The 13,617-nt window shown below is 40.1% G+C and overlaps 1 protein-coding gene across 1 annotated transcript; it reads left to right on the top strand.

Moving 5' to 3' along the window:
* The first annotated feature begins 4,519 nt into the window (after positions 1 to 4,519).
* sgms2b (sphingomyelin synthase 2b) lies at positions 4,520 to 12,322 on the top strand. The gene is made up of 7 exons (XM_085347022.1): positions 4,520 to 4,576; positions 8,598 to 9,332; positions 9,948 to 10,065; positions 10,147 to 10,204; positions 11,015 to 11,110; positions 11,275 to 11,441; positions 11,985 to 12,322. Exons 2-7 carry the CDS (start codon positions 8,815 to 8,817, stop codon positions 12,156 to 12,158), a joined length of 1,131 nt encoding a protein of 376 aa, XP_085203148.1. The 5' UTR covers positions 4,520 to 4,576; positions 8,598 to 8,814; the 3' UTR covers positions 12,159 to 12,322.
* The last annotated feature ends 1,295 nt before the right edge of the window (positions 12,323 to 13,617 follow it).

Below are 13,617 nucleotides of genomic sequence, written 5' to 3'. Positions count from 1 at the left end.
TTGTGGCTCACAATAAAAAAATTCACAATAACAATGTTATTACAATATACATCGACGTATGAATGTGTGAAAAGGGTATGAACCCTTCTGGGTCAATTTGCATCTGTATGTTTAGAAGAACAGTAATGTGTGGCCCCCAAGATTCACCTCATCTATCCATCTGCATTAATCTGAGACATGGACCTTTCTCAAAACCGACATTAGCAAATTGGAGGTGTTCCGAAAGCGTTCCCTTCAAGCAAATTCTTAGGGTGTCCCTTTCTAGACCACCTAAGAAATGAGAAGGTAGCCCCTGATCTAATGACCAGTCGCCAGTTGTAAAACAAACACAGCGACGATGACTTTGATGGTTTGGCAACGTATGACAAATTTATGGAAATTGGATCAAGACTAGCCCAGTGGAAGGTGTAATGCTTTCCGCCAAAGAAAACATGAAGAGTCCACATGAAGGAAGACTTTTAAAAAAAAGTAATACCTTCCATCGAGGAAGCCCACATCATAGCCCCCAATCACAAGAAGTGAAAGCAAATCATTAATGAGGTCCAAAATCCAGCAGCACCTACAGCAGCGTATTGGTTTCGAGGACATCTTCCTTACCCAACTAATAGCTAAAGGACAAATGCAGGAGGAGCAGAAGAAGAAGAAAAGAAACAGAAAAACAGAAAAAACACCTGTCATTCAGTTCAAGGACTGTAATGTTCAGAGTGGAGGCATAGGCACCCACCCCCCAATTCCTCTTAGTCAGCGGTCCCCAACCCCCGGGCCACAGATCTTCTTTTTTGGTACTGGTACTGGTTTTATTTTGTTGTATTTATCCGCGGCACCTTATAGGCCAGTCTGTGAAAATATTGTCAGACATAAACCAATCTGTGGCACAAAAAAGGTTGGGGACTACTGCTCTTAGTAACAGATGCATAGCAACAGATACATAGTAATGATAATCTTCTTAGACTTATTAGACTTTAGATTCCTTTAATTGATGACATCTCAGAATATTGGCAGCCAATGTCCTTTCCTCTGACATTAGCAACAATGCCACTACAATTTCTCCAGAAATAGCAGTGTGGTTAGAAGATACATACTTCTGTAAACTTAAAACACTGAATAATAGCAATAAACCATTCATTACAATAATGTAAAAATACTGATGGTGCTTTTATATTTCTTTCGATGACCATCACTTTTATTTACAGCAATGCTGGAGAAAAATATTTCGATATTAGAAGTTGCAGTGTTGTAATTCCACTTTTCTCCACTAGATGGGGTTAAAAACAAAATAACTACTTAAAGGACTTCCAGTCGAAATGCGTGTTTGGATTGCAGACAAAACATCAATATCAGGGTTTATTTCATATTCTTTATTTTATTTTACTTTAAAATAAGCACCAGCCTCAAAATTCATGTCCATAATGTGTATTAATAGGATAATTTTGACTTTTTTTTGCAAATGATCTCACATTTGCTGAAACATAACTGTCATGGTCCTGAGTCTGAGGACTCAGTGTTTTGTGTTTCCTTATGCTTTTGTTCATTCCGAGTGTGTTTTCTGTTGTGATTTTGCCATTTGTTAGGTTTCTGTTCTTTGCCTGCCTGCTCCCACTTCTCTGTGTTCCCTCTGTCTGTCCATGGTGTTATTGTGTCTGCTCATGAGTCTGCCTGTCAAGTTCAGTGTCCTGTCTGGTTCTCTGTGTCTGTTAGTTTCCTGTTTTATTCTGAAAGTTCATGTTTCATGTCAGTGTGTTCAGTTTTACCTCTCCCCTGTCTCGTTAGCCTAATTGCTCCCAGCTGTGTCTCCCTCCTGTGGCCCATTCCCTGATTACTCCCTGTGTATTTAAGCCCTGTGTTTTCCTGTGCTCTCTGTCGCGTTGTACTGTCATGGCTGCGCAGCAGTCGTGTGGTGAATTGAGAAAAGGATCCAAAATGCAGGCACTGGCTGGGGTGCGAGTGAATGTTTATTTACAGAGGTGATAAGGTGACAAAAACAGGAGGAGCAGAGCGGGGAGAAAACAAACCTAAACTGGGGAAAACTAAAGAGCTCAACTTAAACCAAATACGCACGGGAGGAGGAACAAAATGCACAAAGAAAGCTGGCGGAGAGACGCAGACTGAACACCGGGTTACACAGAATGATGCAGACGGACATGGAGTTAAACAGACGACGCGACAGAGAGCACAGGAAAACACAGGGCTTAAATACACGGGGAGTAATCAGGGAATGGGCCACAGGAGGGAGACACAGCTGGGAGCAATAAGGCTAACGAGACAGGGGAGAGGTAAAACTGAACACACTGACATGAGACATGAACTTTCAGAATAAAACAGGAAACTAACAGACACAGAGAACCAGACAGGACACTGAACTTGACAGGCAGACTCATGAGCAGACACAATAACACCATGGACAGACAGAGGGAACACAGAGAAGTGGGAGCAGGCAGGCAAGGAACAGAAACCTAACAAATGGCAAAATCACAACAGAAAACACACTCGGAATGAACAAAAGCATAAGGAAACACAAAACACTGAGTCCTCAGACTCAGGACCATGACAATAACCTCCAGATACAAACATATTAACTCTAACAGCTGGCCCTGTGGTCACTGTGTATATATACTGAGAGGATCTGATTCAGTTCAGTGTGTTTGGTTTTAGTCAACAGTGAGCTCGCTCTGGTGGAACCATCTGGTATTACAACCCAACGAGAAATGAGACAATTTCAATAATAAATCACTAACAATGATAATTATAATAATAACAAAAACAATAATTTCATTGGCCTGTTTTTATGTTGTTACACTTGCATCCTGTGACGTACGAGATCTATTTTAAAATATGGTTACTCACATGTAAGTGCTTGCTTGGGTATGCTCCAGAATATTTATCAGATCTCTTACAGTACAGTGTCTCACACCCCTCGGTGAGGTTGTTACTAATTGCAGAGTCCCGACTAACACATACAACTGACTCATACAACTGAGCGAGCATTCTCAGTTTTTAGTGTCTTGCTGTTCAGATATGTCACTTACCTCACTCACTAACAGTATTTAAGAGCAGGTTTAAAACATGGCTCTTTTCAAATGAGTCTTTTTATTGATTTTTTTATTTTTATTTTTATTTGTCATTAGATAGCACTTAACACTTCATTTGTATCTTTGCATCTTTAATTTGTAGATTATCGTTTTATGAATTGATTTTTAATATATTTACATGCTGTACATCACTTTGGTGTTTGCTGTTTAGATGTGCTGAATAAAATGAGTTGACTAAATACTTTAATCAGTTCACAAATTGTTTTTGTGAATTTTACGAAGTTTAGCTTATTGTCCATATCCACATTTTTTTCCTATTATATGTATGTGTTTTTGACGTATTTATCATTTATATGCCTCTAACTTTTAAAATGGTTCATTTTTGAATGCATATTTTAAAACTGATTTACTTAAGGCAGGGTGTCAAACATAAAGCCCAGATGCCAGACTCGACCACACTCCACTCAGGCCCACCGGAAGCTTTTGAAAGTGTAAAGGAAGACACATTTTGGGCTTTTAACTGTGATTTCATATTTTACAGCTTTTCAAAGACCTCCCCGTGGCTATTCGTACACATTCCTAAACAACTGCAAAGCACACTCTGCAACTGTTTCTAACAGTTGACTGGTTTTGCAATGAGTACACATAAAAAGGTTTATTAACAGAAAGTGTCTGTGACCTACCAGAAATTTTTCTGTAATTTACAAATTCTTACAAACTTAAGCTAAAAAAAAGTCACAGTGAGAGATTTTGTTTCATTATCTAAAGGAGAATTTCTTTAACGTTTTTATATTAAGATATCACAGAGATTTAAATGTGTCTGACCCCCCCTCCCATCTCTGATTTATGGTATAAATTTGGTCCAAATACATGCAGAAAACATATTAGTGTAAAAGATTTATATTAAAATAATAGCAATGTCAATTTATTCATATACGATTAATACTTATAAAAATAAAATCTATAAATAGTCCTTTTTTTTTGCCTACATTGTTTAATCATTGACTTCAAGATTAAAAGTGACTCAGTGAATTAAATGTTTGTTTTTCTGCCATGACCGGCTTTTGTTTCTTTACCTGCATACCTGAGGTGTTAGGAATGCTGACATCACTTAGACAAATATCGCCTTCATTCATTACCTAATTAGGAAATGAAAAATGTTTCATTGGTAGCCTCATTCTTTTTCTCATCATCACAACTTTGATTCTGTCAAGCTGTAAATGTTTATTTTTAGTTTTATTATTTGTAACTTTTCTGGTAAAAACGAGCTTCCGTACATCCGTCTCTCCGTTTGACGGAAGGTCCCGCGAGAGAAGTCGATCTCAGGTGAGTCACGGCCCGTTTCGAGTTGAGTCAGCGGTGCAGGCGCGATGCAGGCGGAAGCAGCATCACCATATTTGGAGTCAAACGAGGGACATGTGGAGGCGGGGCGCAGTTTCTCACCAGCACAGAGAGGCTCGTGCAGATGAACCTTGGTGTCACTTAACCAGGAGACGGAAGAGGAGGAATAGGAGGAGGTGAAAAAGTGGAAGGAAAGGTGACAAAAAGTTAGTCTTGTTTTTGTCCGTCTTCGCGCGCACAAACTGCAGTTTTGTTTTTCTTTTGTTAAAACTTTTTTAACAATTGTTTTAACCTGTTTTATACCTAAAACGAACGGGAAACGCGCGTGCACCTTCCGACAGGTGTGTTTGAGTTCCTGTTTACGTTGCACCAGTTAAAATGTGAGACGTACACTGGCTTACCGAAGCCGTGGACACGAAATGTAACTTTTAACGTTAAATCGGAGTAGGTTTTCACGGTTTTGACATGTTCACACCATTTTTTTTGTGTGAATTTGTACTTGTTCTATCAGAGAGTGGGGTTCAAACACCTTTTAAATGATAAGCCAGTTAATCGATATCAGACTCGTCAAAGAGTCACTAAACGTTTGTTTTTAGTTGCTGGAAATTATTTAACGTGAACTAATTTTAACTTTGTTTATCAAAGTAAAGCTTAAAATTACTTCCTTCTTACTTTTGTTAATGTTGTGCTAATGGGATTTTCAGACTAATTAATCGATCAGTTGTTGATTGGCTAATAAGTCATTAATTAGCAGAAAGTTAACTCAAAGTTCGTGGCTGTTTGCTGTTTTGTGGCACATTTTTAAACATGTCATTCCTGCCTTTCTGTTGAGTCTTTGATTCAACGCTTGCATATTAGATGTGTTTTCATTGTGTTTAATTCAGCTGGTATAAAGGATTAATTGGCAGGTATCAGTACAATACTTCCAGCTTGTCTCTCTAGCCACTTTAACAGATACCAGGCTGGACTCCTTTTTGCCATAAGTTCCTTGTGGCACAGATTCAAGGAGGACATTTAGCTTCACACAGTTGGTGCAGATTTATTTGGCTGCACATCCCAAAGGTGCTCTGTTAGATGGAGATCTGGTAATTGTGCAGACCATCTGAGTACAGTAAGTTGGAATGAAAGAAGTTTGAGATGATTTAAGCTTTGTAACACAGTGTGTTTTCCTGCTGGAAGCAGCCATCGTCATAAAAGGATGGACATGGTCAGGTAAGCTGTAGTGTTTACATGATGCTCATTGGATTATAAGGGGCCCAAAGTGTGCCAAGCAAGCTGTGCCCCATACCAAATCACACCATTAGGAGCCTAAACTGTTGATATAAGGCTGGATGGGTCCACGCTTTCCTGTTGTTCACCCCATATTCCGACCGTACCATCGAAAAGTAGCCTCAGATTCCCGTTCTTAGCTGACAGGAGCGGTGCCCTGTGTGGTTTTCTGCTGCTGCAGCCTATCTTCTTCAAGATTCCACATGTTGCATGCATTCATAAATGCTAAATGTGTGAAAATCCCAGCAGATCAGCCCATCTTGCATAAACAGCAATGTCACATTCAAAGTCATGAGCAATTTATCAGGTGTACCTAAAAAAAAAAAAGTGGCCAGTGACTGTAAACATTATGTTGCTCTAAAAACAAATGAATCATTAATCAGCTGGTCAGACAAATAAGTCTGATAGAAATGTGACTGTATTTATCAGTTCCAGCACATTAATGAGGTTATTTATGTGTTTTCTATAACACTATATTACAATATTACGTATTTGTGTTACTTTTATTTGTTTAAACGATGGTAAGTTTACTCATTTGACATTTCAGTGAGTACATAGGCTGTTATGAAGCCTGCTCTTCTCACAGTGTGACCATTGGTTCTGTTTTAAATCCTTGTGACTGAATTTTGTGCTTTTTTTTGGCTAAACACATTCTCTGGTGAGTGAAAGATGAAAATATTCTTTATCTTACTATCTCAGTGAGGTAAGTTGGGCGCTTTGCAGCAGTGTAAAACTCGTGTGTCCTGGGTTAATGAATCAGCTCTAACTTGGTGAAATTGAATTCTCATGCCTGTAACTCGATTAGACTTCGTTTCTGCTGCTCTGTAAACAGGATGTAGCTTGGTAGCTGAGCAGAGGCCACTTTTCTGCCAGTTCAGGGCAGAAAGTGGAGCTTTTGACACAATGACGCTAAAATGAAACCAAACGGGAGCAGAAAAGCAAATAAAGGTTCATTCAGGGCAGAGCAGCTGATGGTGGGCAGCAGGAGTTGTGTTTGGGACAAAGTATGAAAAGGTAGTTATTTGGATTTTTCTGTATTTGCTGTTCGTAGGGACACAGTTACTCTTTTTTTTTTTTCTTTAGGGTTTTTGTTTTTCGCAACATGATTGGTTCCCTAAAAGTATCAGGGGTGTGGGATGTTCAACTGGATGCTTAAATCTTACTGGTTGGTGACAGAAGTGCTACACAGTTAAATGTATTCTATAAACACAGTTATCATTTCAAATATGTTACAGTGCCACCAGCTGCTAACTGGGGCTGGGGACCTAGAAACTGCAATGACAGCTGTAGTCACTTTATAGAATCACTTTATTGTATTATATTCAACTTTTTCTACTTTACTACTTTTTTTTCTAAAAAAAAGTTCAACTTTTCAAGCTTAAAACTAACTAATTATCATTTAGCATCTTTCATACAGCTGTGAACAGTTTATTTTCATGGAAACGTCTTGCCTGAGTAATTCTGTCGGGTGAGACTGGTTAGAAAACATTCACATGGCGATGCTCACACACAGGTGATGTCAGACATGCACTCCTGTGTGAAGTGTTGGTAGAAAGGCAACACACTCAGGAGGAATTTATCAGCAGTGGGTTTACAAGTGCACATTTTACTTTAGAAGTCGATGAATAAATCCTTATAATTTCAAATAACATGTAAGTCAGTATCAAACTATGAACTTGGATTCATTGAATAGTCATGTTCGTTTCTAATGCTGGCCCAGTTTTTATGTTTTTAAACTGAAGTTTAATGATCATTTTGTTATTTGTCAAACCACGCCTTGCTTCTTGAACGAGGAAGGGCGTGGGAGGTTTATCAGCACATTATCAGCAGATACTGATCCTGAAGGTGAAGACTTGAAATGGCGGTGTCTGTCCCAGGTGGCATGCTGTCAGAACGTGTCAGCAGCTGTGGGTTCACACACTGTGTTTGTGTGGGCGTGTTGGCTTTGCAGGGAGTGTCATCCTCAGGTTACTAAAGGCCAAATTCTCTGGAGTCATGTGGGCTTCCGGGTGTAGGTGTGTGTATACCAGTATTACTGACATTGTGGGGACGTAAGTCTGTCTACAGTCACTCTGTGAGGACTTAATGTCCTAAGAGGGACCAGAATGACTTGCTGTGACCCTGAAATGGATAAACAGAAAAAGGTTGGATGAATGGATGGTAAAGGTCTGCTTTTAAGAGAGTTACATGATAGTGTGCGAGCTGGTATTACCAGTATTTTGGGGACTTGAGTTGTAAGGGAGACCAGAATGAGTACCTGTGTTGTACAACAATGCATTTAAAGATTAATCTGTACTTCTGTGTTGAACACATGTAGATCCTCCACACAAGCAGCTGATAGTGTTGCCAGTGTGACTATTTCAATTTCACCACCAAAGCAAGAACTGGCAGCGGAGTTCATCTTTTTAAGTTGATCCGTGCACTTCCAGTCGATTTGAGAAATGGCAGCAGAAAAAGAAGCAGAGAGAAATTTGTAGTGTCAATACAAGACCGGTTTCTGGGCTGAGGTTATGGAGTAGGTCTAATGAAAAAGTACAATTTTCACTTTATGCAGTTTAGTAAAGATCTGGGCTAATGGTGATGCCGCTAATATAAGACAAACCCACACTGCAGGTGTAGCGTGATACTCAGTGAGTGAAAGGAGAGTTCTTGAAAATCATCGTTGTTCTGAAGATTCAGCTGAAAAACTTTATCTGATGGATGAGAAGGGCAGATGCTGTAAGTTCATCTGATTATTGTTATCTAAACTCTAATGTAATCTGATTCTGACACGCTCAACATGCAATGTCTATCTTAGTTTCTGTTTTTGTAACTTACGTTATTTCACTGCAGATGTACGACGTAGTGAAACTGTTTGGGTTATGTAGGTGTACTAATGCGAGTCTATATAAGATCCTTACTGATAACTCATAACAGAGTTGTAGTTATTTTTTTTACTCATGGTCTTCTTTTTTTCAGGTTTATGCCGGTCACCTGCTTTCTCTGTGACGTCACTGCAAATACTGAAGATCGCTGCTCTGTCGTTAATACCAAATGGTTTGCAGACCAAGGAGCTCAATCGCTGCTGACAGTCGGACTTCTTCATTATTGACACAGAAGCTCACTCTTGTGAGTGATCAAAGAACTCATTAAACTTTTTCACATAAATCAGAGAACTTATTTGCCAAAGACTTCAATGGCAGCATCAGAACTGATCCAGGAAGATGATAAAAACTGCATAGAGGTGATTTCGACAGATCCGCCTTCACCTCCTCAGTCTACGAAGGTGCCCAACCATACTCACCACATCTCCCGGACACCTCATTCTGAGGATGTTCTCGATGGTGACGGCAAAGGCAGGCGCAGAAAAATTACTGAAGTGCTGAAAGAGAACCAGCTGATAAACTCGCTGTGCAACAAGATACAGCAACGCTGCAACTACGACAAGATCACCAAGGAGTCCGACGACCCTCTCCCTAAAGAGTGGTGGAAAACGGGCGTGTCCTTTATCTACGCCTTCTTCGCCCTCGTCTTCAACGCTGTCATAATCGTTATCATCCATGAACGGGTGCCTGACAAATCTGTGATTCCGCCGCTTCCTGACAAGTTCTTCGACTACATTGACAGAGTGCCCTGGGCCTTCAAAGCAACAGAGGCCTGTGGCTTGACTCTCTGTGGATTGTGGCTCGTCCAGTGGCTGGCACTTAAACACAGGTAATACTAAGGATTGAAGGTGTACTAACACTCGTACTGCACCCAAGCCCAATTCCCCTCCCTTATGGAGTAAACGTCAGTGTGATCTTTTAAACTCACATTCTTGCAGAGCACGAGTTTCACAGTGTCATGCATTACGTGGTTTAATTGTAGTTGACGGAGCGTTAGTGAGGCATGCTCCAGTGCATTTAACAATCACTACAGGGATTTTCCGACAGAGAAAGTTTTCCCACATCTCCTGATCGCAAAGGTGTTTTGATCTGTGGCAAAGGCACGTCACTAATTCCTAACTTGTTGTTATTGTCAGCATTTCTGGTTATGCTAGTGAATTATGTTTAATTACCTCGTGGTTGTGTTAGAAACACATAAAATGCTGGGAGTTTTCCATCTTGGGTCCCCACTCTCTGTTGTAGTCAATTTTATTTCTCCCTCAGATTTTTGCAGTACTTAATAAATGGACTGGTTCTTATATACAGTGTTCCCCCAGTTGTCCCCGGGGTTACTTAGTGCTTTGTCTCATTCAGCTGTGAACGGGGTTCAGTTTCTTGCCAAACTGTCCTTTGACACACGGATTGGAATCTCACTGAAAAAACACTTTTATGTTATTGTCTGCAGAGCGATCGTGGCTCGGCGGTGTTTCTTCATGATTGCAACGCTCTACCTGTATCGCTGCATCACCATGTACATCACCACCCTGCCGGTACCTGGAAAACACTTAGAGTGCGCTCCAAAGGTATGTAAAGGTGCACCTAAGTACTCACCTGTTCACTAGTCGCCCTTCTTCAGTTAAAGATCGTTTGTCCTGTCCATGCAGCTCTACGACAATGTGACGGAGAAAATGTGGCGGATTATCCGGATGGTCTTAGGAGGAGGTAAAACTAGATTTATAAAATATGTACAGTAAGTGTTTAGTATTTGGCTTGTAGCTGAACACTGACTCACAGGAAACACTAGTGTATTCAAGCACCGGACACTGCTGCATTGCACTGTGGCATACACAGCGGAGATTAGGGCATCTGAGATTGATCATCAGTGGGTTTTATTCATGCAGAAGGAGTACTGATGTAACATTTATGCTCACTCACACCAGGGAGCCTCGTTCCCACCACCAACAATTATCAACATTAGCTAAGGTTACATTAGAAAACGAGTCCACTCAACATTAATGTGCAGAGTTTCTTTAAAAGTTCTGCATCGTTCTTAATCACATGAAATGAATGAATATAATATAATATAATTATTTAACGGGGCAGCACGGTGGCACGGTGGTTAGCACTGTTTTCGCACAGCAAGAAGGTCCTGAGCTCAATTCCACCATCAGGCCGGGGTCTTTCTGTGTGGAGTTTGCATGTTCTCCCCATGTCTGTGTGGGTTCTCTCCGGGTACTCCGGCTTCCTCCCACCGTTCAAAGACATGCAGCTTGTGGGGATAGGTTAATTGGATAATCCAAATTGTCACTAGGTGTGAATGTGCGAGTGAATGTGAGCGCGAATGGTTGTCTGTCCCTGTGTGTTGGCCCTGCGACAGACTGGCGACCTGTCCAGGGTGTACCCCGCCTCTTGCCCTATGACAGCTGGGATAGGCTCCAGCGCCCCCCGGGACCCTGAAAAGGATAAGCGGAAGCGAATGGATGGATGTGATAATTATTTAACATAAAACGCTGCATTTCTTTGTGTCTTCAGGTTTGAATGTGACCGGCTCTCACATCTTGTGTGGAGACTATTTGTACAGCGGTCACACCATCATGCTGAGGCTGTCCTACCTCTTCATCAAGGAGTGTGAGTAACCACACACCTATTTATTTTTACATGATCACACACATTGATATGCAACTTATCACGAATAAACTCTTAACTTCACATTACCCTGATTTTACTACTTAGCCGTAGTATTAAACTAATTTGTGCATGTTGCTTTATTAGTATTCCCTGTTTGTGTTCAGACTGCCCGCCCAGGTTCTGGTGGTATCGTTGGTTCTGCTTTTTCCTGAGCATATTTGGACTCATCTGCATCCTCCTCGGCCATGAACACTACAGCATCGATGTGGTGGTTGCATACTTTGTCGTCAACTGGACCTTCCGGTGGTACTACGCCATGCTGGAATCACATGTGAGTAGACACACACTGAGTTATGGCCTCGTAACACCATCTCCTGGCTTTATTCAGTGTTCTGGGGTTTTAGGATTCTTTCAGCTGCTTCAATTAGTCAGACAAGACCAGATGAAAACATACAATCTCATTTTTAAACCAACACACCTCCATAACAAATAGAGAAGCAGCAGCAGCATGATGGGCAGGCAACAAAATGTTAGTCATGAAGCACGAAACACTTGCAGGAATAACGAAAGCATTTGAAATGGAGGAATCAATTTAAATGAGAAGGCCGATAGGACATAGTATATATAATTTGTTATACATTTTTGTATACACTTTTTGTTTGGAATGTGTTTGTGTTGGGCCATCTTGTTTTGGCCTATTGTTATTTCACTGTGTCAGGTATTATTACATTAAGATAAAGATACATAAAGAGTTTTAAACTCATAGCATAGCTGCATCTACTAAAAATCTCGGACAAGTTCAAATCTGAGTGACTTCAAAATTGACTGAAAACAACAACTGTTTCTTCTTTTCTAACTTGTGGTGCTCTGTCAGGTACACAATCAGGAACCCAACAAGTACCTGACTAGAACCTGGTGGAACCGGATCTTCAAATTCCTGGAAGGGAACGTCAAGGCTACTGTTCCCGTTGAGTTTGGGTGGCCAGTGCCCATCCCTACTACCTCATGCAGACGGAGATACAGTATAGTGGACAGGTATGATAGTTAAGTGAGGACAAAGAGGAGGGGAGATAAGTCACCTGATGACAGCAGCATCTGTCCTCCCTGACTCCTGAAGAGGACGGATGGACAGAGGTGGACATGAGACTCTACCTTCAGGTTATTTATTGGAATCAGCATTTTTTTGTACTGAGGACTCACAGGAGGAAGAGACGGTGCGTTTACATTATTAGCTCTTGCTCTTTATCAGAAACAACATTTTTAATGTCTTCAGCATCCATGACGTAAACCTGCCAACAAGAAAAGACACTATTTTTTTGTAAGCTAGTCTGAGAGTGGTGCCAAAGCTAAACTTCTAAGCTGTGTTGTATTTTTCAGTCTGGATTGTTGCTAACTGTGTTAATTATATCTTTGGGATATACTTAAGGAAAATGAAGCTGCACATACAAATGGTAAAAAAAGACTAAATCTAAACTAGCCGTGTTGTTGTTTCTGGATGTGCAACCTAACACAAAATAAACTAAACCCTTAAGTATTACAGTTCCTTCTGGCTGTGGTGGTTTAAAGTGGTTTGACTTCAAATTCTCAGTGCTAGCTCCAGGTGGGTCCTCATCAGTGTCAATTAATTTGTTTTTGTAGCTTTATGTTCTTGATTGTTGTTGTTGTTGTTGTTGTTTAAGTTATATTTTCAAGTCTTAATGTTAAGTGTTAAGGCACTGAGTTAATGGTGGGTGTTTTTTGTTTTTTAAATGCCATATCAATCAGTGAAAGAAAACCTTACTGCAAACTTTGATTCTACCTAATGTACCTAGCATTAATAATGAAGGTCGTTGTGCCAGAAAGCTCCACAGTTTTATAAACATGTTTCTTCACATTTTTCCAATGTTGACTTGAACACACTGCCACAATCACACGTTTGCTTTGATAATAAAAGACTTATTTTGAGCACAGAACTGTTTACTATGGTTAAATATTTCTGTTTTAAAGATGAACTACTACATACAATTCACATATACATCTTCTCTGGAGGAAAAAAAAGCTCCTGTCTCTTTAAGACCCACATCCTTAAATGTCCACTTTCTTTTGGCCAACTGTTTGTCAGCTGTATTTTTTCTTTTCTTCTGTCACCTTAAATAAACTGTAGGTTACTCGTGAAAATGCTGCAAAACTGAACAAAAGAAGCCTCAGACGTGTCAAAAATGTGAAAGTAAATTCCATGTGAATGCTTGTCATTTCAATTTTTATCATGTTTTCATCCAGATTTGGCTTAGGACTTGTTCTAAAAAGTTTTGTTATATTTATTTATTCTCTGTAAGTCACAAAACCAGCATTGCAGTATCAGGAAGAACTGAGTTGTTGTGTTGTGATATCAGTGTTAATTGTTCTGACCGTCATGGCTTTTAAGTTAAAATAAAAACTTAATAATATGCGAACTAGGCAGTTATCAGCTGTAAAGTCATAAATCTTTCAGGAAAAGATTGCAGAGGTTGTTTGTTTAGTGACATTAT

Source organism: Diplotaxodon limnothrissa, linkage group LG3, assembly GCF_057381915.1.
Source record: "Diplotaxodon limnothrissa isolate DT_005_m linkage group LG3, D_limnothrissa_male_GT1.1, whole genome shotgun sequence".
Lineage (NCBI taxonomy): Eukaryota > Metazoa > Chordata > Actinopteri > Cichliformes > Cichlidae > Diplotaxodon > Diplotaxodon limnothrissa.
The sequence above is the reverse complement of the archived record's forward strand: the minus strand, read 5'-3'. Positions and strand labels throughout refer to the sequence as shown.